The sequence below is a fragment of the Gadus chalcogrammus genome, chromosome 8, assembly GCF_026213295.1.
Source record: "Gadus chalcogrammus isolate NIFS_2021 chromosome 8, NIFS_Gcha_1.0, whole genome shotgun sequence".
In the NCBI taxonomy this organism is placed as follows: Eukaryota; Metazoa; Chordata; class Actinopteri; order Gadiformes; family Gadidae; genus Gadus; species Gadus chalcogrammus.
The window spans coordinates 24,832,917-24,859,632 of record NC_079419.1 but is presented as its reverse complement, the minus strand read 5'-3'; the positions used below and the strand labels follow the sequence as shown (position 1 = coordinate 24,859,632).

At 44.9% G+C, this 26,716-nt stretch overlaps 1 protein-coding gene across 1 annotated transcript; it reads left to right on the top strand.

Annotated features, from left to right (window-relative positions):
* The first annotated feature begins 954 nt into the window (after window positions 1-954).
* Window positions 955-26,716, top strand: zbtb41 (zinc finger and BTB domain containing 41). Its single transcript, XM_056596365.1, has 10 exons — window positions 955-2,447; window positions 11,304-11,511; window positions 13,428-13,497; window positions 13,955-14,102; window positions 14,675-14,804; window positions 17,298-17,393; window positions 17,588-17,694; window positions 17,825-17,930; window positions 18,022-18,110; window positions 18,550-26,716. The coding sequence occupies exons 1-10, from the start codon at window positions 1,208-1,210 to the stop codon at window positions 19,224-19,226; spliced, it is 2,871 nt and encodes a 956-aa protein (XP_056452340.1). The 5' UTR covers window positions 955-1,207; the 3' UTR covers window positions 19,227-26,716.

Below are 26,716 nucleotides of genomic sequence, written 5' to 3'. Positions count from 1 at the left end.
TTTAATAGTAGAATATCTTAAAAAGCATAAAATATTTAAAAAATCTGAAAAGAAGCGCGCGATTCCAAGCTGTTGGATATTCAGTAGTCCCCAGGTGAAAATTTGAGGAAGGAGATAGGACCCAAAGTTTGTAGAGAATAAGAAAGAAAGAAAGAAAGAAAGAAAGAAAAATTTGCTTCACTTGTTCCTTAAATCGAAATCGAAATCTTATATCTAAATCTAAAATGTAATTGAATGCTTAATTTGTAGCTAAATCGTATGAATCGAAATCGCTATATATAAATATTAATCCTTAATCTAAATCTAGATCCTTAATCTAAATCCATATTTAATATCTAAATCTAAATGAACGTCCCTTTTTGATTTGTCACTGTTTCCTTTACAGTTTTCTTATCTTTCATTAGAGTTATTTATTGTTTGGGACTACATTACCCATGAAGACTACATTAACCATTGGGACTACATTACCCAGGCCATCAGGACTACATTCCATTGTACCCAGCAGCCACCATAGCGATTTGAATATTGGAGGTAGCACATTCGTCTGGCTCTTCTTAATCACCATTCTGCTATTTACGGATTTGCATTTCTCTGACCACATCTATACTCAAGTAAATAAGTGACTCCACAGTTACATTAAATATAGTATTCCTAGATTGTATTGTTTGAAACGAGTCGACGCTTAAAACAGCAGAAACAGCCAACAAGGAGAACGGCAGATGAAGCGCTGCTCGTCCGACATTTCTCTTGCACTTGAAGAATAGGAACAACAACCACCCAGGAAATACTATCTATATGCAAACTTTATCACCACCCTAAACCTTGAGGACGCGTCACGGATCCGCACGGTAAACAGTGAATAACGTGTCTGGTATTTTACAAAGGGGCGCATCTGTCGTTTGTCAGCATTCGCCTTTAAAGGGGGTGGGGTGGGGGGGGGGGGGGGGGGACGACGGTAAAACAGCCTAGGATAGGATAGGATCGGGGTCCTTAAGGTGATTAGGGGTCTTTAAGGTGGTGGTTAGGGGTCCTTAAGGTGATTAGGGGTCTTTAAGGTGGTGGATAGTGGTACTTAAGGTGGATAGGGCCCCTTAAGGTCCTTAAGGTGGTGGATAGGGGTCCTGAAGTTGCCGGATAGGGGTCCTTAAGGTCATTAAGGTGGTCGATAGGGGTCTTTTTCCGTGATAGTTTATTGTCAGACAACGAAATGAAGAGGAAGTCCAACCAACCCCAGCAGTCAAAATGTGCCGGCACCATCACAGACCGCCCAAAGACCACCGAGGCGGTCTCTGTGGCTGCTACAGAACCACACAGAGTCTCAGAACCAGCTGTGGCAAAACCAAGACACCTGTCTATGTCCCATCACAGCCTCAGCCTCCTCAGGTTCCTGAACGAAGACCGGAACAGGGAGCGGTTCTGTGACGTGTCTGTGGCTGTGGGCGGTAACATCTATAAAGCCCACAAAGTGGTGCTGGCCCAGGGCAGCAGCTACTTCCACGCAGAGCTGTCCAAGAACCCCTCCACGGGGCGGGTCACCCTGGACCACGTGGACGAGTCTGTGTTCAGACACCTCCTGGGCTTCCTCTACACCTCTGAGTGCGTGGTGGCCGAGGCGGAGGTCCCAGCTCTCATGGAGGCGGCTCGCTTCCTGGACATGATGGAGGTGCTAAAGCTGCTGTGTGTGGAGGTAGGGGACGTTTGCCGGTCCCAGACGGAGAGGGACAAGGAGGTGGGGACTACTGGGACCACCGGGCGTCCAGAGGGGATGGTCCGTGAGGATCCACCAACCAGCACTGCATGCTCCATGTGTGGCCGCAGGCTGTGCAGCATGAAGTCCCTGCAGAACCACATGGTCCGGAGTCACGGGCTCCAACGCCGCGGGGAGCCGGCCCAGGAGCGGCCTGGGCCCATCGCAGGGCCGGCTGAGACGGCTACCGGGGCCCGGAGGTCAGCTCGCAGCCGGAAGACCCCCGCCAAGTACAAGAGGGATTTGCTCACGGTGTACCCCCTGGCTAAGCCCAAAGAGAAGCCCACCACCTCGTCAGCAAAAGAGGAGGAGGACGAGGATGAGGAAGACGAGGAGGAGGAGGAGGAGGAGGAAGAAGAAAAAAGGGAAGGAGACACACTCATGAAAAAGCCTAACCCTAAATTGGACTTGAGCGAGACGTCGCAGTTTCAGACGGACAATGAGGAGGAGGGAGTGAGGATGAGGGAGGGGAGCGAGGCAGTGGTCGGAGGTGAAGGCTCGCTGAAGCGTGCAAAATGGCAGCAGAGTTCTTCAGAAGCTGACGCTAAGCTGGGCCTCTCCGGGCCCCCAGGGGCCCCGACCGTGAAGAATGTCCCCCAGGCTCCGGTGTACCCTGAGGGTCTGGCCCCCATCCTCATCCACCAGGCCAACAAGAAGATCCTCAAGTGCCCCAAATGTGACAAGACCTTTGACCGTGCAGGTGAGCTCAGCAGGGGGGTCTCATAGAAGACCGTCCTCTGGTCTCCCTTCATATTGGTGTTTCAGTGGAGGCTCCAAACCAGAGCAGACCCATTACCAGGGTTATGAGTGAGTGTCCTATGTTGGCAGCGCTGTGGAAAGGGTCTATGAAGTGATGGATTATTGATTGATCACTATTACTATTCCTTTCTTTCTTTCTTTCTTTCTTTCTTTCTTTCTTACCCGGGGATTCCACCGGACGCGTTAAGGTACGGCCACACCAACCGCGTTGCTCGCGTTAGGGGCGTTGAAAATTGGCATTTTTGCATAGGGAACCATTGGTCTAGGCGCGGTACACGCGTTGAAGGGTTGCGTTGGGGGCGTTAAGGCTGGTTTATGCTCGGTTACGTAAGCGTAAGCGTAAGCGTAAGCGCAAGCGCAAGAGGCCCTTGCGCCCCCCTTGCGCGACTTCTCACGTCTTGCGTGCGTCGGGCGATTTTTCTAGACTTGCGTCATTTTTTACGTAAGCTTTTACGCGAGCCGCCCAGCCTGCAAGGCTGTGATTGGTTTGCTGGTCTGGTTACTACTTCCTGTCTGGAGTATCACCCGGCAGGCTCATATACAAAAGCATTAACCTGAAGTGAAGTTAACTTTGCTGCCAACACATTATGTCGTTTTAAAATGTAGAGAGATATGCACATTTATACAACCCCAATGATCAACAACTTCATCACCCCTGTTCCTCTGTCTGTTGCCATCATTCACTGTGTATGGGGAGAACACGATCTGGCACATAAACAAACCAACGACTCCCACAGACAAAGACGCAGGCCCGGTTCCAGAACAGAATGCCTTGGGGTGCATCTGAGATTACAGGGGGTGCACCAGTAGGCTACTAGCCTATACTAAAACCAGCTACCCAGCTTCAGTTCAGACTTCGCTTTTTTACACACAGGCTTTTCCTACCATAGACAAGCACTTCTGCGTAGTTCTAATGACATGTTGGGACAACAAACAATTACTGTGCTTAAAAGATGGTATCATGTCTTGTGATGTGGAGAACATTTCAGCTGCAACATTAGCTTATTGATATCTTAGATAGCTTTGAATATGAGATAGGTTTTTGAGGTGTAAAAAAGAACAGAATTCTACACAAAAAACAAACAGGTGACTGCAATTCAAAAATAACGATTCTTTTTTTATAAATTGTGGCAGGATATTTGACATAACAAATAATTGTACATTGCCACTTATAAATAAAACAGATTTTAGCTGAACAAGGAAAGAACACTTTCAGACTTTGAACTTTGAACAAAAAGTAATCAGTATAATACTCTTAAAGTTAACACGATTGTAAATAAATGCAATAAAAAGAAATATGGGTTCTTATGAACATAATACATTTAATACATGTATTGGATATCCAACGGATATATAACTGTTGCTGCCGAAGAAGTTCAACGTCACTACCGTGCGCACCATAGATATACTATATGGGTGCGTGCATTTTGCACACGATGCCGGCAGGCGTTCAATCACAGCAGCGCTGATATAGAGCGACAACATTGCGACCTCGAGTGTGATATTGCTTTATCCAACAGTTATACTAGTAAAATGTACTGTTAATAATAATAATTGACAATAGATTTTGATTTGTTTGTTTATTTAATCATATAAACGAATGAAATTGCTTCCGGGAACAAAAATAGATCCCCACTGAGCGGACTGTTGCCAAGCAACATATAAACAAAACACCATACATAAATGCGGAGTGATTTTGTCAGTTTGGTGAACAGTCAGAGTGATGTTGGATGCTGATATCTCAACGGTATTTAATGGAAATTGTCACAGGTTTCATTACAATTTGTTTTGTGAGGAAGTATTTTATTATTTTTTATCATATTTATAAAAAAAAAAATCTTTTTAATTTTTTTCAATTGAGGGTGCAAACAATTTTTTTGGGGGTGCAATGCATGCTTATGCACCCCCGTAGAACCGGGCCTGCAAAGACGTCATTCTCGAGGTCGTCTTCAACGAAAAACTTTCCTCCACATATTACTCCACCTACTGTTCTGGCGGTAAATTGCTTGGCAACACGCGCAACCTAAAAGGGAGCATGAATTGCTTTGAGTAAATTTTGCGCAACAACGTAACACCAACGCTGAAGCATGCAGCCGCCTTTAGGCGCGGCAGTTGCACGTAATTACGCACGTAAACGCAGTAACGCGCCCAACGCACCAACGCCCGGAGTTCAGAAAATTTAACTTTCAACGCTCCAACGCGTGACGCTTAGCCGCGGTAGCCAATCAGCGGGAATTGACCCGACGTCACTGGCAGAGAGTAGTGAGCTTGCACAGAAGCATACGCCGACATCTTTCTTTATTCTGGGTGGAAATAGTAACATAGTTACGCCATTAAATGCGTTTATGGAAACATTTCTAGCGAGAAATGTGCATTTTAATTTCATAATGTTCGCTCGGTGAATGTGAAGGATGTTTGGTTTGATAGTTATGACGAAGAGGGAACGCTCCGTTCACTTGCATGGACAGAGTCTCTGGTTGCTAAGCAACCTCAACGTCTTGGCGGACTATATATCTGCTGATCAACACTACGAATGCTGGAAACACACCAGACACACCATGTGAAGTTATTTAACCCGATTATTGTTATTTATATCCGAGATTATTTAATCTAACCCGATCTAAACTCAATCATGCACCCAAACACTCGATCTGCTCTGTTGAAATTGACGCGGTTCAGCAACGGCTTGCGGCAAAAATAGAAATGCTACGGAATGATAGCGCTGCGGCACGGCGAGCCGCTCCTGGGACGTTGCTGAGACGTTCCGCAGCCGCGCCCGGTGGAAATGGTCTCATTGATTATAGTGGAACCTATCTGCTGCGGTGACCGCGGCCAAGACGTGCCGCAGCCGTAACGTTGCCGTAACGCGTCCGGTGGAATCGAGCCTTTATTCTCTACAAACTTTGGGACCTATCTCCTTCCTCAATTTTTCACCTAGAGACTCCATTCAAATTTTTAAATATTCAGAATAGCTTGGAATCGCGCGCTTCTTTTCAGATGTTTTAAATATTTTATACTTTTTAAGATATTAAAATATTATCTTTTTTTTAACATGGGAGTCAAGTCAATGGGAGGACGGCAGAGCGTCCTCTGGTACTTCAAACTATTTAAGACGTAACTAATCAATCAAATCAATTTTCAACCGTTTATCTTCGTTCAAACCATTTAACAAATCTACACACTTGTATCTTCAATAATATCCAAACGGAATTTCGATATCATTTAAACTTTCTTCAGAATCACAGTTTTAGTTTCAAACCGTCATATTCTACAGTTGGTCCCATTGAAGCCTTCTGCCCATTCTGACACTTAAATTACTGGAGACATCGTAACTCGGTCAAATTTCAACCGTTTACCATCATTCAAACCATTGAACAAATCAAAACACTTGTATCTTCAATAATATCCAAACGCAATTTCGATATCATTTAAACTCAGAGGCCAGCAAAGTCTTCTCCGCTGGCCTAGACACTTTCAGAACAATACATATTTTATTTTTTCATTCATTCCATCTATTTTAATCAGAATCAGAATCAGAATCTCTTTTTTGTCATTGCACAAAGTGCAACGAAATTGGGGTAGAGGCTCTCAAAATAAGTGCTTTTAAAACAAAAACTAAATGAGAAAATGAGTGTAATAAGTGTGTGTAATAAGTTTGTGCACAAAAGTCTAAATAGGTATTTATTTATTTTTCCTTCAGTTGCGATGCCTCCAGCGCGATAATATATAAGAGCCCTAATCCAAACAGATAATTTCCCTGCGCTGCTCCGGGTAAAAAATAATCTAGCCGAGGCCTTCAGAATCCTGAGAGAATCCCCTCGCTGTTGACGCTAATGGGGACTATGTTGTTGATTGACATGTTCTTTAACCAATCAGATTTCGAGTATGCCGAGTTGGGCGTATCCTTTTACACGTCTAGGCCTTCTAGCTGGCCTTGTTGTTTGGCGCCATCTGGAGGAAAACAAAATAAATTACAACTAGTTAGCAGCGAAATAATATAGATCATTAGGTTAGATATTTTTTAGATTAGATTCACTTTAATATTAATGGATGACAGAGGAGAAGGACTGGTTATAGCGGCCGACTTGTTGAAAAAGTCTTTTTCGAGAAGGAATTTCTCTGAAAAGCTAGAAATTGTGAAACAGGGACGACCAACAGCCACTCTGACCCAGCCGGCCGGGCAAAGGATTTGTGCGCACTTTCAATCCAGCAACTACGAGAGGTATAGTTGGCTGACAGCGTCAAGTTGTGATTGTAATCGGTATTGCTGGGAATGCTTGCTATTTGCAACGGATCGATGTGGTGTTTGGAGCTGTCACGTTAAAATTGTACCGGGGGCGAAAATTGTACCGGTCTACGTCATCAGTTGTTGACAAATTCCAAACCTGCCTGGCAACAGACGACGCGATCGTCCGTTGCCTGGCAACGGGCGATCGCGTCGAATGACGTAGGAAGGTTCTTGAACATTCGCGAACTTTCATGCTCGTTCATTTCACTCCTTTAGCCTGGCTCCGCCCGCCTAAGTACTTCCGGTCAATTTGAATTTCCCTTCAGTACTAGGTCTGGACCTGCTGTATGTAATTTGGTTTTCTGGTGCCGCTGTCATGCCAAATTTGTACCGGCTGCCAAATTTGTACCGGGCGCGTCATCCATACGTAATCCATTCCAAACCTGCATGGCAGCAGATGATCGCGTCGTCCGTTGCCGGGCAGGTTTCAAAAAACATTCGCGCTCATGTTGCCAAAGACTAAATAACATAATACAGTTAACGGATCGCTAGATAATGTAATGTTTTGTTGGGTTCCTTAATAAACACACGATGTATCTTGGAACAGACATCAACATGCAGCGCGCCAATCCAACTGCGCATGCTCCGTGTGTCCAGAGGCGGAGTGGCCGTCGGGACGATCGGGAGATTTCCCGGTCGGCCGGCCGGCCAGCGAGGTCAGGTGGACCGGCCCGCAATTGTGTAGCGGCCTGCGAAGTCAGTTGCACCGGCCCACAGTTGTGAGCGGCCGAGGAGCGTCTGCAAGCCGGCCCTGAGCATAATTTATTCCCCGTCGAGACGCTGTGAAAAACCCCGAAATAAACAATTATGTCTCGGGAACATCCAACCAATACTTATACCACTTGCTTACTCTCTATGTCTCATTCATGGTTTTTTTTTTATCTTATTTTTTTTACTTCATTTAATTCTTCATTATTCAGGCGTTACAGAACTTTCATAGCCATAAATAAATAATACGAACTACAGTTTACTTTGATTTGTTTGTTCTTGAATTGACGTAGAATGGAGCAAAGACTCCTGGGATTGGGAAATGCGTTTATCCAATAAACAGCTTGCAGGGCAAGTCCATTTTCGGAAATGTAGGGGGATATATGAGCGGCCCCACGTCTAATGGCCCTAAAGACACGTCAGACAGAGAAGGCGAGCAAGTTCGTGGTTGCTTGCTTTTGTTTACCGGCGTTGCTATGGTTACCGGTCTTGTAAGGAAGTGCGCCAATTCTCGGAGTGCCAATTCTCTTCCGCACAGAGCAGAACTGTGGCCTATTTTACACATTTTTATTTTCTTAATTATAATTATATCATTAATTTTTACCGAACGTTGTTGGCGGGGGGGAGGGAGGGCCGGACCGGGGAGGATTCTCCCGGTGGCTATTAGTGTCCCACTCCGCCCCTGCGTGTGTCTAATAACTGATGTTGATATCATTACAGATAACACTTGTTTTTACTTTATATTTGTATTGTATTTAATTGTTTAATCAAATTTAGCAAGTAAACTGAGTGTTTAAAGCAGGTCAAGGACGAAATAGCACAATACAGATAACGGATCGCTAGATAGAAGGTTCGCGAATGTTCACGTCATTCGACGCGATCGTCCGTTGCCAGGCAACGGACGAAGCGATCATCTGTTGCCAGGCAGATTTGGAGTGGATTACGTATGGATGACGCGCCCGGTACAAATTTGGCAGCCGGTACAAATTTGGCATGACACCGCCACAGAGGCCCCCAATCAGCGAACAGAGGGCGTGTCTGAGAACAATGACGATAAAGTCGTACGCCAGTTTGAGTTGTTGTTGTAGGTCGGTAGTTGATTTACAATGTGCAATTTTTCCCTGATAAATTAAATTCGACAAACAAAACCTGCTGGTGTTTGGTTTGTGTACAACCTGCGCGTGATTCCCGGCGCATGACATGCGTCACAACCAAACGTTAGCGATTGGTTATGGCAGATCCAGAGTGGCACTGGGCAGATCCAATCATTTTAAACTTCAATTGACAAACGTTAACTCACTTTAAGGCGGGTGTCTGTCCATTTCATTTCATTTGTCCAGACTCTCTGTACAAATGAAATGAAGTGAAGTACGAGAGTCTGGTAGAACCAGGCTAGCACTCATTGAGCGTGACAAGACAGGTTTTTGAAACCTGCTTTAAACACTCAGTTTACTAGATAAATTTGATTAAACAATTCAATACAATACAAATATAAAGTCAAAACAAGTGTTATCTAGCGATCCGTTATCTGTATTATGTTATTTGGTGTTCGGCAACATAAGCGCAAATGGTTTTTGAAACCTGCTTTAAACACTCAGTTTACTAGCTAAATTCGATTAAACAATTCAATACAATACAAATATAAAGTCAAAACAAGTCTTATCTAGCGATCCGTTATCTGTATTATGTTATTTGGTGTTCGGCAACATAAGCGCAAATGGTTTTTGAAACCTGCTTTAAACACTCAGTTTACTAGCTAAATTCGATTAAACAATTCAATACAATACAAATATAAAGTAAAAACAAGTGTTATCTAGCGATCCGTTATCTGTATTATGTTATTTCGTCTTTGGAAACATGAGCCGAATGTTTTTGGAAACCTGCCCGGCTACGGACAACCCAATCAAATCAGTTGTCAAGTTGTCAACAACTGATGACGTAGGCCGGTAAAATGTTCGCCCCCGGTACGGCCCCGGTTAACGTGACAGAGCCACGGTGGATTTCCAACCTGAGTTGTCTTACAAAGTCGGCATTGAGACACCAAAGTACGGCGGCCCACTTGCATGCAACGACAGTCTTGTTGAAGACGTTCGGAGACACCCGAGTGGATTTCAACTCAATGAGCAAGTAAGAAGGGAAACAGCTCCACAACGAAATCGCACTTTGGTTGATTTATAAAGCCTATATTAATATTATTTTGGTTTAAAAAAAAATACCTGTTCGTTAACGTAGCCTAACACGTGATTGTTTTGAATTGGTTCTTGTTTAGTAGCATTGAATGTGTATGAATTTATTGCAAAATACCTCTAAATCAAGCACAGGTTCTAGGCAAGAAGCACGTACTTTACAGCGTTTTAACTAAATCTGATTGGTTAAAGAACATGTCAATCAACAACATAGTCCCATTAGCGTCAAAAAACTAAAGATGTTTGGCTGCATTCACGGTCGGAAATTGTAGAATCTGACGAATATTACGGTATTTTCTGCTTATGACTAGGGTAGGCTACGTGCGTTTTGTTGTGGTTGTTTTGGCTTAAAAAAAACAACATAATTCTTAAAGCCCGTTCAGTTGTCAGGGTTATATTGGGTGGTTACATCAACATGGCAATAACCCTGACGTCATTATTAAGTCATTTGAAAAGCGGTTCACTTCAGGATGTTTCCATTGAAGGCCTCATGGTAAAAGTCACGGCCCGCCACTGTTGAAACTTTATTCAGAATCACAGTTTTAGTTTCATACCGGTGTTGTGTCGAGATCTGTTTCCCCGTCGAGATGTGTTTCCCCTAGTCCCCGCCCCCGTCCGAAATTACCCGAAAAGGCCCTCTGTTCCATAGAAAAGGAGGCTCACACATCTTTCAAATTCATACTGTTGACTTATTTCCCCACAAGAGATAAGTGCTGTGATTTTCAGGCTGATATCGTTCAATTTGACTATTTAGAACAGGGGGAACGCATCCTGACAGCTTGGAATATTACTGTCAGATACTGTTCCCCCTCTGTTCCATAGGAAAGGAGGCTCACACATCTTTCAAATTCATACTGCTGACTTATTTCCCCACAACAGATAAGTGCTGTGATTTTCAGGCTGATATCATTCAATTTGACCATTAAGAACAGGGGGAACGCATCCTGACAGTCATTATCTGGGACTAGGGGACACACATCTCGACGGGGAAACAGATCTCGACACAACACCGGCACGGCAGTATGATCAGTTGGTCTAATTTATTTACGTTGACGCTGGAGAGTGATGACGTTCAGCAGTGTTGCCAGATTGGGCGGTTTTTCTCGCCTGATTGGGCTACTTTTGGAGGACGTTCAGGTAGTCTTGCCAGATTAGCCGTTTTTCCCCCCACTCCATTGAGCTACTTTTAATCACGCACCGGCTCGCTATTCTCTTCAACACACACACACACACACACACACACACACACACACACACACACACACACACACACACACACACACACACACACACACACACACACACACACACACACACACACTCTTAATGGTGTGCATGTTTACATTGTTTACTCCATTTAGACTTTTGAACTTGTTCAAATTCCTTCGCTTGATTTAAGCCATTTAACGTTTCTTTGTCAGAATCTATGTGGCTTTATAAAAAAATATTTTCAACCTCTCTTTGCACTACAGCACTCACCGCATTTTCTGCAGGAAATGCCTTTTCTAGTTATTAATATTATTTATATCCAGTTATTATCATAGTAATTATCAGTATTGTTCATGTTGTGATAATGTATTCATTGTTGTTCATTATGTGTATGCGTCGTTCCAAGGGAAGTACGAGAGTCACACCAGGGTGCACACGGGCGAGAAGCCCTTCCAGTGCGACGTCTGTCTCCAGCGCTACTCCACAAACTCCAACCTGACGGTGCACAAGAAGAAGCACGCGGGAGACTCGCAGCTCCAGAAGAAGAATCACAAGTGTCCTTTCTGCAGCAAGCTGCACGCCAGCCGCAAGACGCTCACCAAGCACGTCAGGAGGTGAGACCTCACACCTCACACCTGCAGTCTGCTGTGGACCAGTTCATCTGTTACAATAGACCCCCTCCTGCAGTCTGCTGTGGACCAGTTGATCTGTTACAATAGACCCCCTCCTGCAGTCTGCTGTGGACCAGTTGATCTGTTACAATAGTCATGGAGTTTGCCGGGACCAGTTTACTTTACTTAAGATGTAGAAAATGAGAAAGAAACAAAGATAAGCATTTCTGATTTTATAGATAATTTTCTTCTATTACTTATGTTTAGACATTTTTGTCATACATTGGGTGTACTCAGAATGGTCTGACTGGTAGTCACCTGGTCCAGACGGACTAGACCAGTAGTTCTCAACCTTTTTTCAGCAAACGCCCCCCTGACCTTACTAGGGCTGTCAACGAATATTCAAAGTTCGAATATTCGTTCGAAATGTATCCAAAAACGCGAATTCGAACGTGAAAATTAATATTTGAATGTGAAAAAACACTCCCGCGGTACAAGCGCCTCTATCTGCTTTGTGAATGAGCCTCTGTCTGTTCGCGATGTCCCTCATAATATTCGAATGTGAAAAAACACTCCCGCGGTACAAGTGTAACAGACTAGTATTGTGAAGAGCGAATGTATTTTATCCCCTCGGGGTTTCCGTACTTGGATATAGGTATTCCAGCTCGGCTATGCCATTCAATAAGCATCCGAAGTAGAGCTCAGGGAGCTAGTAGTCTGGCTGGTGAAAGCTGCTATAACGCAATGTTCTCGGCAAAGTCCGAGACAGCTTTTTTTTCATGAATCCGAACGGTGCGTAGTGCTGGCCCTTTCGCTGGCATGGTGGAAGACGTAGGCGACATGCATTTTTTTCTTTATCGATTTTAATAGGCCTTCTCGATAAATGGTAACTTGGTAAGCAAAGCAAGGAACGTTACCACTAGCATACTTTGTAACATTCAGAAGCAGGCGTCTTCTTCAGATTACTATAGTTTGCGCGCTTGCAGGTGTGGTGGTGAAATACAAGCGATACAAAGTTGTGGCTTTTCATGATTAGGCCTCCACGTTACTGGGCTGTTTATAGGATATATATATATCCCACTAATTTGAACCATGGTTTTGTCGCATTATTGACATATTGACGGCAACTGCGTAAATAGGCAACCAGATATTCGAATAGTTCGAATTCGTGATTTTTTTCCAAACGAACAACCGAATGTCATTTTTGAGCAATTTTGACAGCCCTAGACCTTACCCTGATCCCCTTGTGGCGGGATCAGGGTAACAAGTGGTGCCCCGTGAACGAATGAATGAATGGCCAGGGAACCACGGGCACCGCGGCCTGGGCAACGCGGACACCGCGAAAACAGATTGCGCGCAGAGGCCTAATTAGGCCTATATATTTTGCATTCGAAATGCAACAGTCTTTTCGTGGTGACTATGCTCAGAGCAGCTGGAACTGAACAACAGCAAGAGGAAGGAAGAAAACGGGCTATGAAACAAAATGTGATATTTTTTTCTTGGTATCGGCCATGTTTGATTGTGTTGTGTTGGTTATTGAACTGGTAACCCGCAAACTTGGGTTTTGTTTATCAGCGTTACTATAGAGATCATGACAATAGCTGATGTAACGGGAGTCCGGGCATGTGCAGGACCGAACCGCGCTGTATAATCACTGTTCCACTGCGCATAGATAGTAAAAAGTAGCTGAGACAGTCGAGAAGTTAGAATCCAATAAATGAAAATAGGCTATTTTTTTCAGGTAGCCTATTTTTTCCCCCCCAAAAAAATAAAAACAATGAAAGTTTCAAATCCCCCCCCAAAAAATGAAATCATGTTCCCAGCGCCCCCCTAGGTTGTGCGAACGCCCCCCAGGGGGCGGTACCGCCCCAGTTGAGAAACCATGGCCTAGACCCACTCTGTCCCTCTTGTGTTGCCAGATTTCACCCCGACCAGATGCAGGAGTTTCTTGCCATGCGCACCAAGAAGAGTGACGGCTGGAAATGTGCGGTAGGAGTTAAGCTGTTCAACCGTCCCAGCTTTACTTTAGATCTGTCATCCATATCGGTTTTCAATATCTATATTTTCTATCTATGCATATGCATTAATGCCGTGTCTGTTTCATTTGACTTTTCATATTTGACCAGTTTGAATCCTGAAAAGGGGAAAATCTGTATTGATGATGCACAAAATAATATACACAGAGAAATGTAAACAATGTATTTTATTATGGTATTATATATGAACCACCCATTATTTCACTATAAAATATATTTGTGGATCCTGGGCCAAAGCAGCTCCCGGGTCAGAGTGGGAAACACTGGGGTATCCCTGCTTTAATAACACTGGAAACAGTGGGGTACCCCTGCTTTAATACCACTCACCTCACTTTCTTTCCACCAGGGTCTTTAGTGGGATGCGATTGTGTTTTGGACTGTAGACTGACTGCTTGTTTCCGGACCACCAGGTGTGTCTGAAGACCTTCACACGCAGGCCTCACCTTGAAGAACACATGATCCTACACAGCCAGGACCGGCCCTTCAAATGCACCTTCTGTGACCAACACTTTAAGTCCAGGTTCGCCCGACTGAAGCACCAGGAAAAGTTTCATTTGGGTGAGAAGTGGACATTATTTTTGAAACAATATTGTCGATAAAATCATTCAGAAGTACAGGAATTCTGACCACTAGACTAGAGGACAGAAAATGCCCTGTAAACTGTACGTAATAATAATCCCGTAAAAAGTGAAATCGTTCATCGTAATTGAAGTGAATTCAAAATAGTGGACTGATGCCAATAATCAATATTTCAAGAGCTGTTGATTCTTTCGAGAGCTGCCTTTCATGTGAATATCTCTCAAATAGCCGTACAGAGAGGAGGTGAAACGGTGTTAACAGACTCCGTGATCTGTGTCCGGGGCTAACTCTGCTAGAGAGGAGCCTGCTGTATGCATTCATTCAATAGGTGACTTTTTCTACAACTATTGTTTGCTTTTAGGCCTTAAGAAGTCTCATCTGTCCTAGACGTAATGTCCCGTAAAGACACACAAACGCTCTCTGCCCTATACTCAATCTCCCCTAAAGGCACTGACACTTCTCTGTACAAGAAGCCCATAAAGACACACTGACTAGGACTAGAACAGTCTGTCCCAGATGTCCCGTAAAGACAAACTGACACTTGTCTGCAGGTCCATTTCCCTGTGGGATCTGCGGCCGACAGTTCAACGACACGGGCAACAGAAAGAGGCACATCGAGTGTACCCACGGGGGCAAACGGAAATGGACCTGCCCCGTTTGCGGGAAATCAGTGAGGGAGCGGTAAGTTTCATCATATCCTTGGCCCTAAACACATAACCTCCCCGTCGAATCCCTTGTTTATTTGCAATACTATGATAATGCTTGATTTGGATATGAGGTTATTAGACCTTCTATTCTACTTCTACTTTAAAATGTCACGCACATTCAAAGCCGCAAATTTGGTGCTTTACCACGATAATAACAACTTGTTGTGGGGAAACCATTTCAACCATTCCCCCCGAGCATTTAGAATGAATTCTGATTGAGTTGTCATGGTTTCCTTTCCCCAAAGATTCCAGGAGCTCTCTCCACCCAACTAAAGCCGCATCTACTGCAAAATGACCCCAAACTTTTAGTGCCAAGAACTCCAGTCAAAATAACTAAAGGTTTATCAGCCCCTTGACACCTGCGCATGTCCTTTGACATCAGACACCTTACGCATAAAGGACATGAAGAAGCACAAAATACTGAGAAGGAAATTGGACCCACAAAATCTCGTCCACTGTCAGTAGATGCGAATATGCAAAACCTTTTGATAAGAGTCGAGGGGTTGAAAAGACGCGTTCAACCTAGAACCTGCAAAGCCAGTTAATATCAGCGTATGCCCCGTATGTATGTATTGAGAGGATAAAATTACTATGGAGTTTGATTTGTATCAAATGTTAAATAGTGTATCGAATGGTTGTTCGTAATTATCTATTAGTGTGTAATATTGTCCAATGTCAGGTTTTTACACCAAGAGTACTCTGAAAGAAATCTATCCTATTTCACAAAGCATCTTATTTTGCAAAGAATATCATCAGACTCGCTTCACCACGGTGCGCTTATATTTATACCATAGTCTGGGGGAATACTCGATTCTGATTGGCTGCAGGGCGTGCATTAACCCCTGATATACGGACACAAGTACGGTAGTTCCATTCAAATTGTCTGTTCAGCCCTCAAAACGAGAGCTGGTAAATTGTGAAAAATGCATTAAACTGTAATCAGAAAACGCGGTTATATGCTAGACCCTATAGTATCTTTGGTATGAAGGCTGGGACCAATTTCAAATTATAAATATGTACACTTCATGTTGAAAGTATATAGACCTTGGCGATTCCCATTGAAATGAATGGCGTAGTGATTTGGTCTTCAAAACGAGAGCTGGTAAATTGTGAAAATTGAATTAAACTGTAATCAGACAATGCGGTTATATGCTATAGAACCCTAGAGTATCTCTGGTATAAAGGCTGGGACGAATTTCTAATTATAAATATGTACAATGCATAACGTTAGTTCTCTGGCGCATAGCTGAGCGGACTAGAATACCTCCCGTTGCCAAGTCGTAGCTAAGGTCCGTCGTATTTACTGGAGGAGTGAACAGCGTACCGTTGCATAAGAACCTTACGGGAGGGTAATGATTGTTCCAGGTATTAGTCAAACCCTCAGGTGTTACCAGGGAAACGAAGTTAACCACCCAGTCTGTCTACAGACCAAAACACTTAACCTTTATTACCCTTTTAATCAGTCCTATATAATTAAGGAAATGAACGAATAATAAAGAATCAAGCTTTTGAGATCTCTAGCCGTACTCTCCGTTCATAGCGTTGCGTCTCATACACATAAAAAAACAGATTATTGTTCTTTATAAGTCTTTATTCCTACGATTTGATGGACAATTTTTGGCTCGGAACAGTGACCAGGCTGACGTCACCACAGCCCGCTTGGAGGCGAGGGCTCACTTTGGCCCGACCTCTGAGATGCTCCATCTCGGGCGCAATACAGCAAAGCATGGAGCGCTTAAACTGGTAGAGTCTTGACGCGAGGTAGGGAACGGTTTAACGCCATTAGAGGACGGTGTGACTTACTGCATGTCGAAGTGAACGATAAACAGACCAATTGCTGCTGAAGATGTTAGACTGATTTAAATAAAATGCTTTGGTAATCAACCAATCAGAGGTGTTCAGTGCTGCAAGCCACACCCCCAAGGTTCCTGAATCTTTTAAAAAGTCCTACCCCCCCAAGAGCAGGGATGCTATTGGGGATCAAATGTCGTCCTCCTGGTTCCTGCGGTAGAACGCACCATGTCCCTCCGAAGGGGCAGTGTAAACACTGCTTAACAACAAAGCCGCTCGTTGACTGTGGTCTACTGGTTGTAATGGACTGGTCTACTGGTTGTAATGGACTGGTCTACTGGTTGTAATGGACTGGTCTACTGGTTGTAATGGACTGGTCTACTGGTTGTATGGACAGTGGTCTACTGGTTGTAATTGACTGGTCTACTGGTTGTAATGGACTGGTCTACTGGTTGTAATGGACTGGTCTACTGGTTGTAATGGACTGGTCTACTGGTTGTATGGACAGTGCTTGTAATGGACTGGTCTACTGGTTGCAATGGACTGTGTTCTACTGGTTGTATTGAGCTGTGGTCTACTGGTTGTATAAACTGGTCTACTGGTTGTAATGGACTGGTCCATTGGTTGTAATTAGCTGGGTTCTACTGGTTGTAATGCGCTTGAATTGGTCTGTTAGGACCACCCTGAAGGAGCACCTGAGGATCCACAGCGGGGAGAGACCACACCTCTGCAGCATCTGTGGCCAGAGCTTCCGCCATGGCAGCTCGTACAGGTACACATACACCGACAGACTGACAGTCAGACACTGGGGCAGGAATTTATTTGCGGTTCACCCTCTCAGGCACTCTAAAGTGTGTGTATTTTCGGCCAGGGATCTGTCTTCATAGACAGGTTAGTTTGTAGTGTGGGAGAGGGAGGGAGCTCCCCAGACGCCATGCTCCAAAGTCTAACGATCTCCCTTCTCAGGCTCCACCTCAGAATGCACCACGATGACAAGCGCTACGAGTGTGAGGAATGCGGGAAGACATTCATTCGCCACGACCACCTGACCAAACACCAGAAAACTCACTCTGGTAACGTTGCCGTCCAATGTGTCACTCTGAGCACTGATCCCGTTTTCTGTTTACCAAAACTGAGCACTGATAGGACTATATCTTATGAGTAAATTGACAATAATTCGGTGTGTAACTTGTTCCATCCCAGGGGAGAAAGCGCACCAGTGTGAGCAATGTGGGAAGTGTTTCAGAAGGCCCGACCATCTGACGGTCCACTACAAAACCGTGCATCTGGGAGAGAAAGTGTGGCAGAAGTTTGTTAACCCTTCATTTCTTCATATTTATTTCAGAGAAAAAGATTTCTTGCTGTGTGAGTTGGTCAGATATTCTTATGCTTTCTTTCAGGTATAAAACTGCGATGCACGAGTGTGAGGTTTGCAAGAAAGAATTCAAAGGGAAGTCCAGCCTTGAAATGCACTTCAGGACACACTCTGGTGAGAGTGCTTGTGCTTTCTATTCTTGTTATGTTTATATGTATACATGTATATTTATATCTATCTATCTTTATCTCCATATAAATATATCTCCCTCTTTATGGTAAACCCACACCAAAATTAAAGATTCAGAGATGATCTGAAATATACATGCATACTTTACAGAGATCTATCTATCGATCTTTATCTATATCTATAGATCGATCTTTGTTTCTTCATCATTCACATGCATTTCTAAGTTGTACAGGTGGTTAAAGATTTTTATATTTCATGTCCTCCAACCTTTTTACTTCATATTTATATTTGATTGTGTATTAGCAGATAACAAAGTCTGTATTTCACAAGCCACTCTGTTTCTTGGCAAGTGTTTTTTAACAGAAGGTGTCTGTGCAGTAAGTGTTGAGTTCATGTCCTCCTGTCTTTTCCGTCTGTCCTTAAGGTGAGAAGCCTTACTGGTGCTCCGAGTGCCACCAGAGCTTCCGCATCAAGAAGACGCTGACCAAGCACATGGTGACCCACTCCGACGCACGCCCCTTTAACTGCCCCCACTGCAGCGCCACCTTTAAGAGGAAGGACAAGCTCAAGTACCATGTGGACCACGTGCACGTCATCAACACGGTGGTCCTCGATGCCGACAAGTTGGCCGCCGCCACCGCCGCCACTCTCCCCCCGTACAGGGATGCGCAGAAGGGGTACCAGGCCGAGTCCGGCGAACCGCCACGGCACGCGGCCACGGTCAATGGCAGTCCTCCGATGACGCTGGCGCCCATCCCCATGTCTGCCGACTCTGCCATGCAGCAGAGAGGGGGCTTGGAGGGCAGCGGCGGACATCAGAGCCCCCTGTCCCCCCAGCCACCCCCCGGCGTCCTCCCCATGCACCCCCAGGGCCCGCTGCCTCCCGGCGTCCTCCCCATGCACCCCCAGGGCTCGCCCCCGGCCGCTGCCTACCAGGCGGCCGCCGAGGCCTTCCTGGAGAAGTACGCCCTTACCCCGCAGCCCACGGCCGTGCTCCACACCGTGCGCTCCCACCACATGCTGGACCCCCGGGAGCAGTCCTACCTCGGGACGCTGCTGGGGCTGGACCCGGCGGCGCCCGGCTTGGACCACGCTCACTGACCGGCCTCGGGGGGGGGCCCCGGCTCGGACCACGCTCACTGACCGGCCTCGGGGGGGGCCCCGGCTCGGACCACGCTCACTGACCGGCCTCAGGGGGGGGCCCCGGCTCGGACCACGCTCACTGACCGGCCTCGGGGGGGGCCCCGGCTCGGACCACGCTCACTGACCGGCCTCGGGGGGGGCCCCGGCTCGGACCACACTCACTGACCAGCCTCTTGGACCCCGGCTCGGACCACGCTCACTGAATGGCCTCGGGGGGGGCCCCGGCTCGGACCACGCTCACTGACCGGCCTCAGGGGGGGGCCCCGGCTCGGACCACACTCACTGACCAGCCTCTTGGACCCCGGCTCGGACCACGCTCACTGAATGGCCTCGGGGGGGGCCCCGGCTCGGACCACGCTCACTGACCGGCCTCGGGGGGGGGCCCCGGCTCGGACCACGCTCACTGACCGGCCTCGGGGGGGGGCCCCGGCTCGGACCACACTCACTGACCAGCCTCTTGGACCCCGGCTCGGACCACGCTCACTGAATGGCCTCGGGGGGGGCCCCGGCTCGGACCACGCTCACTGACCGGCCTCGGGGGGGGCCCCGGCTCGGACCACGCTCACTGACCGGCCTCGGGGGGGGCCCCGGCTCGGACCACGCTCACTGTCTGGCCTTGGGGGGGGCCCCGGCTCGGACCACGCTCACTGACTGGCCTCTTGGGAGGGAGGAACACTTTGACCGTCATATGAGCTAACATCGCCTTACATCATTGTTGAGTAGTCAATTTTGATTGGTCAATAACGTTTCAAGGGTATGCATTTTTTTTTTTTAAGTGATTGGAAACCATCACTTAAGGGGAGGAAAAGGGAAGCCTTTTAACCGTGTCAAATCAATGCACTACAAAACATTAACAACAATGGTTAAACTTTAAAGTATTGTTGACCGGATGTCTGCTCGACGACAACACAATCACATTCGCTGCAGAAGAATATTTAAATTTCGGCAATGTTCAATGTTCCTTTTCTCCTTCGTGCAGCATTCAAATAAGAGGTCCCTACTGGTCCGGGTACTAAAGTATAATCCGTATTCCCAGCAAAATCCTTAAGTGGATGAATGATAATACATTGTCCATGTTTTTTCCAATGTCCATGAACTTCAAGAATATCAAGTAGATCAAACTAGAAAAACAGCCTTTATTTATTTATTTTTTTGTCAGGCACTAACCCTAACCAAAAACGAGAAATCGATTTGAATTATCCTTACAAATTGAAGACCACAAGTGAGTGGAATCAGAGAGGGTAAACCGGAAGTAAACTTAAACCATGAAAATGATCAGATTAAGCTAGATACCTCATTAGTGTGATCTATAGTGATAATATTGTAATTAAGTGGCATTAGTTATTGTGGAAAGTGTTACCTCTATCCGCTACCTAAATAAAGAACATCTATAAATCACCAGCAGATGTAGATTTATTGGAAATGTAATTTATCATTAATAACCGTATTATTACTATAATTTAAAACCCTTTCAATGTATAGCCTTACAAAGGTGGAGACATGGGCAGACTTTTCCCTGAAGTCGGTGATTAAAGGGCCTATTTGTCCTAACCCAATGTAGCCAAACGCTACCCTGAAGACATATTTATCTAGGTTTGGACATTGCTGGAAACAATTGGGACAAATTACCGAACTAAACTAAATGTTAGTATTAAACTACATGGGACAAGAAGTTAAGTCAAGTATATGTGTCTATAATTTAATGAATGGATTTAATTTTCTATTACTATATAGACCCGTGTATAGAGTTATATTGAAGCAAAATAAAGCATTTGACATCTTCATGTCATACATCTAAATCTACAAGCACTTCTATCCTGATGGTGGTTTCTACTAAACCTTCGCCCAATAAGCATAATCCATACAGGGATACGCAGGATAAAGAATAACACAAAAACATGTTTGTAGTTTTATCGATTCTATTTCTGCAGAGACTGCGCATGGCGGTGTTCACTCTACTAATGTTAACCTTACTGCTTCCAGAGACGCCATTACTGTCTCCAGCAGCGGCCTATGTTTTGCCTCAAGTAGGTTGTTGATAGTCAGACCCTTTTGTCCCAGACAGATGACCCATGCAACCAATCTTGCACTCAAAGAGGCTCTATACTTATAGAGGTATGACAAAAGGTGTTCTGCAGAAGCATGTGTCCTGTGCAAATTTGACTGAGGGAAGGTGGCTGCTCCAAGAGGTAGTGGAGACCAGGCCCCTCATTTATCAAGAGTCCGTAGAAGAAATTATAAATCCTATCGTACAAATGACATTTTTAATGTTCGTATGCATGAAAATGTCGAAATTAATGAAGCATTATTATGATTGTCATAGCCGCAATATCCCTTGATAAATACTGGTCCTGCTAAATCCTCACGCTCGTTGCATATGGAGCATTATACACTGATGAGTAATTCAAGCTGACATTTCTTGGTACACTCTCTGCCGAGCCCTGTTTCAGGTAGCTGGTTTTGAGGCAACCCCGAGTTTGTTCGCTCTGAGTTAGTGGAAACTCTGGGTTTTCCGTTTCAGGTAGCAGGTTCAGCGCAACCGAGAGTTAGTTGCTGCGGCAACATACGCCGTGGACCTAACCTGCTCGGGAGGTGGTTAGACCTACTCTGAGTTTGTTGTCTATAAGGCTGAAGGCAGCTCTCCGACAGAAGGAAGTGTTAGAAATGGCATGTCCTTTTCTACGAGAGCCTGTGGACGTAGAGGCTGCGATCCTCAGAAGGAATCTCCGTGAGGAACGATTATTAAGACCCCGGTTTTTTCCTGATAATTTTCTTCACGAGCGCTATCGTTTTTCAGCGCAATATATCATTTATTTAGAGCACCTTCTCAGCCCCCATGTTAACTGTCAAACGCACCGGGGGCATGCTTTAAGTTTATTTATTTATTTTTTATCGCAATTAACGCATGTGCAGAATGATCCGCCCCGTGCATCCCACCCGCTCTGTACTACAGTCACTTCAACGTTGTGGCTTTCCCATGATCAGAGTAGCTGACTAACCACGGACCTATAACTGCTGCAAGTCAAGAAACTCATTTTAAGAATGCAAGGCAGAAAAGACCCTGGTACTGCTTTTAACCAGATGCTGTTCTTCTCTACATGCACATGCTCAGCATAATCGTCTGCATTGTTCACTGAAGTAAAACCCTTTGAGTAAACTGTTCAACAAAATAACTTGTCCCACCACAGCCCGTGTTCTAATAAAGACAATCTACTAATTATGAGGATTTTTTTATTTCCTGAAAGCACAAAAAAAAAAGTCATTTATATTGGGTATGTTTTTATAGCAGGGAACAGTAGCCTATCCCAGTTTGCACCTCACCCACCTATAACTTATGTTCCAAAATTTGGATCTTTTGAATTGTTACAATTGCATGGAGGTTGGTGAGGGCATCTGGTTCAAGTAGGGCGATGACGCCATCAGTAACTGGAAGAAGATGATTAGACAGTGCAATTATTACTTGAGCCAGAATATTGCCCCATCTAATATGCAACGCGCTGGGTTGCGTGTACATATTTAATTATTTTGAATAACCAACCTCTTATACTGTAAAGGCACTTCTATCCTGGGGGGTGGGGGGGATCAGAGGAGCTCCCCCCAGGGATGCCCTCAGCCACAGGACGCATACTCTGTTGGCTGAGGGCCATCTCCTCAGCCTATGTGAGGGCTGCAGGTGGTGGACTCCCTCCAGTCTGCCGGGCCTCTGCATTTTTTCGATTTGCTAACATGGAGGAAAATGTTACCCTAATATTCAGTAAGCGCTATTTTGAAGACACATATATGTTTATAAATTTATTTTGCCTAGGTGTAGCCTTCTAATATATCTAAATCCTATTAAATATTGGCAGTGTTGGGGTGGCTAGGAAATGTAGGCCTACTACTTACATTTACTGCTTAAATATAGTATACACATATAATACATGTTGAACATAGCTGTTAAATTAGGTAGAGCAGGCAAAACAGCACAATTGATTTGATTTCAATTAAACATTAGTTTACCTGTTTAAACTATATTTTTGTACTTCATTTGCTGCCAAGTCCTTGGGGGCAACTCGGGGTTGCGTAAATTGACACACACACACACACACACACACACACACACACACACACACACACACACACACACACACACACACACACACACACACACACACACACAATTTACATATTGAATAAGTGGAAGATATTAAACTTTCCTCTTATTTTATTTTATTTTACTAATTTATTTGACTCACGCATTGACTTGTTCAACTATTTCCTGCCAAGCTCTCTCTCGCGCTCTCGCTGCCGCGGCGGTATTGCTTTTTTTTGTTAAAATGGGTAACTGCTCGGCATACACGTTCATTAGAATTTCCAATTCCGTGGGGGAAAAGTAAGTGGATCTACGCTTTTGGTCCATGTTTGATCATGTTATCAGAGATCCATTGATGATGGCTCTTGATAGTCAACAGGCACGCCCTCAACCCAGAGTGAACATACTCAGAGTTGATTAACCCAACGCTGATCACCTGTTCTGAAACCGAAAACCCAGAGTTGCTTTTCAACCCTGAACTCTGAGTCAACCAACTCAGAGCGCAGGATTAAACTCAGAGTATGTTAAACCAGCTACCTGAAACAGGCCTCCGGTCTCCCTTCTACACTAAAGGATTCAGAGTTTGCATAGTGTCCCTCTGCCCCGCATAGTAGTCTATCAGAGGATAAAAGTACGCGTTTGCTAAATACTTTAGCGAACACAGACCATTGTGAGGTTGACCAAGGTCTCTAGAGATTTGCCTGGACAGTATCATTGGCCAGTCAATTCTCTTTGTTTACTGATTTAAATTCATTGTCGGATGATGATTGTCTGTCGCTCCTATGTTGTTGGGAAATTTTGCCATGGAGGTTCCTCTTTATATCGGTCTATTGGGCAGCGATTCAAGGAAACAGATTGAATGTACTGTGTGCATGAAGTCATGATATTATCATTAGGGGTGGGAAAAATAATCGATTTTCCGATGCATCGCGATTCTCTCTAGAACGATTCCGTCTCGATGCAGATAAATTAATAATCTGAATTAATTTGTTTGCCTGCTGCAACATTCAGTTCGCCAGAGGGATTATTTTAGTAATTTTAAAACTATTTAATTTATCTTCAGTGTGTATTGGCCAATCTGATTTGTCTTTACACGATTGCGATTCAGCCTACACATAGCATGCACGCGAACTCAAAGCCAGGATGTATGTTTTTAAAGATCACGCATGGAAATGTACATAAGAAAAATGTGTTTTGATCGAATCGTTGACCTCATAATCGGAATCGAATCGTGAGTTGCCAAGAGATTCCCACCCCTAATTATCATGGAGTGCAGGCCAAAATTAGCTGGTCGAGGGCTGGGAAAACTCTTAATTTTCACTGAAACGTGCCATTAGCCAAAAACCTGAGGTGGGAGAGGACCTGGAAACCACCATAAAGTTGGTGCGTTGGCTGATATCATACTCCCTTCTTCTGCAGCCTGCAGCCCCCACCAAATCCTCTAATGCTAGATTTCCCTTTTGATGCGCACACCTCCTTAACATAGACTTGTACAAGCAACTCAAGTTATGCCTGCACAGACACCCTGGCTGCCCTCAACCGGCCGTATGGCCAACCCCACCAACTGGTGCTTCAAATACAGCAGAGGTTATGGATGGGCCAAGGACATTCCAGACATTCACCCTAAAGGTCTACACGCCTTGATTTGTAGTCTACACTCTTTTGCAAATGATTTGAGCGACCACTGCATTATTGCTGGTGTGAGAGATACAAGGTTATAAATGTAATCTGCGTATTATAAGCAGAAATCTTCCGCGTGTAAGCAGAAATCTTACACAGCACAGTCACTGCCACTATGAAAGTGTTAAATGATTTCATAAGTGCTATTGATTCTAAAGAATATTGTGCAGTGCCATTCTTGCCATCTGTCAAGGGAATTTGAAACGGTTGACCACTCTGTCCTGTCTGAGGTTGGTGGATATTGGATTGACTTTAAAAGCTGTAAAATGGTTTGCCAACTACTTGAGGGGCCGAACACAAAGTGTTCAGGTTGATTGTGTGTTCTCAAACTCCTTACTTATGCAAAAGTAAGTCCCATTTAATTTACTATTTATGTGAATGGCTTGTGTCAAAATATCAGAAAAGCAAAGTGTCATTTTTATGCAGATGACACCGTTTTGTATTGCTCTGCCTCATCCTTAGCAAGTGCCATAGAATAACTGCAATCTCCTTTTGATACTATTCAGGATAATCTCCTCAAATTGAGACTTCGGTTACCCTTGGTAACCGAATTACTAAGGGTTCAGCAAATCTCCCTCCCTCAATGCTACTGCTGCCCAGAGCTTAATGCTTTCAGTAGTCACCCGGATATCCGCTTGTTCTGCGACCCCAGAACCGAAGATGACAGTGTCAGGTTGAGGTCGCCTTCCTAAGAACCAGATCCTGGGAAGCACCAAAGAAGCAACAGACAATCCCTCACCTGGAAACTATAGCAACTGATTCATGGGGCTACACATCACATCCTAGGATCAACATCGATGGCTACCCCTTATCAAGAGGCTGAGACGCAACTCCTTCAGCAGGGACAGAAGGACGGTCTCGCCTCGAGATCGCCCGCCTTAAGGCCACTAAGCCTCTTCCGTTTAGCCTCCTGTCAGCTTCGTTTAAGAGGAGGTCTCGGACCCATTTCCCTATTGCCAGATGTCATAAACCGGCAAAGAAGACTAAATACTTCCCCGGGACTGTACAGAATTCCAGCGGAATCCGGGAGTAGCTGTAGGAAAGGGAGCAGGGACAATGGTCAACACAGTTTCCCTCTATTGCTCACACACGAGCCGGTACTGGTAACGGGGATATTAATATAGTTTAGTTGGTCCTGGTTCATGGTTCTTGCCACCCTACAACATACCATCTACTGAACCATTCCATCCTAGATGAGGTTTCACACAATTTCATGTGCAGGTAACATCAATTGGCAATCATCAATCAATTGCATTAACTGGTTATGTTTGCCACTACTATATTATTTAATTCCATTGCTCTCCCGCTTATTTGCATACGCATGGTCAGAGCCTCTGTGTCACTGTCAACATACTCCTGATCTACGCACATTAAGCCAAGAGCAAATTGATAAATACCAGGTTTGGTGGAAAACTGCATATGCATGGTTTATAGACAGATAAACCATGCATATGCAACATTGATCAATGAGAACTCTGGTACCTCATAATTTGCCTCAACCCATCTTCCCCTGTGCGAGCCTTACCGAAGCCCCAATGTGTCGGCCAAATACTTTACAGGAGTGTGGGCTGCAATGTGGACCTCAACCTCAGACAATGTCCTGTGGGAATCCATGTAATGGGAAATATATTTGGCATGGGCAAATGGTAGGCTTTATGACGCATTATCATTAGCACAAGAAGACCAGTACCAAATA

Bases quoted from the DNA above. Each gene is read 5' to 3' on its own strand.
- zbtb41 (XM_056596365.1), top strand. From the start codon at position 1,208: ATGAAGAGGAAGTCCAACCAACCCCAGCAGTCAAAATGTGCCGGCACC. The intron at 14,103-14,674 runs GTGAGAAGTGGA...ACTTGTCTGCAG, and splicing joins CCAGGAAAAGTTTCATTTGG to GTCCATTTCCCTGTGGGATC. The intron at 18,111-18,549 runs GTGAGAGTGCTT...TCTGTCCTTAAG, and splicing joins GCACTTCAGGACACACTCTG to GTGAGAAGCCTTACTGGTGC.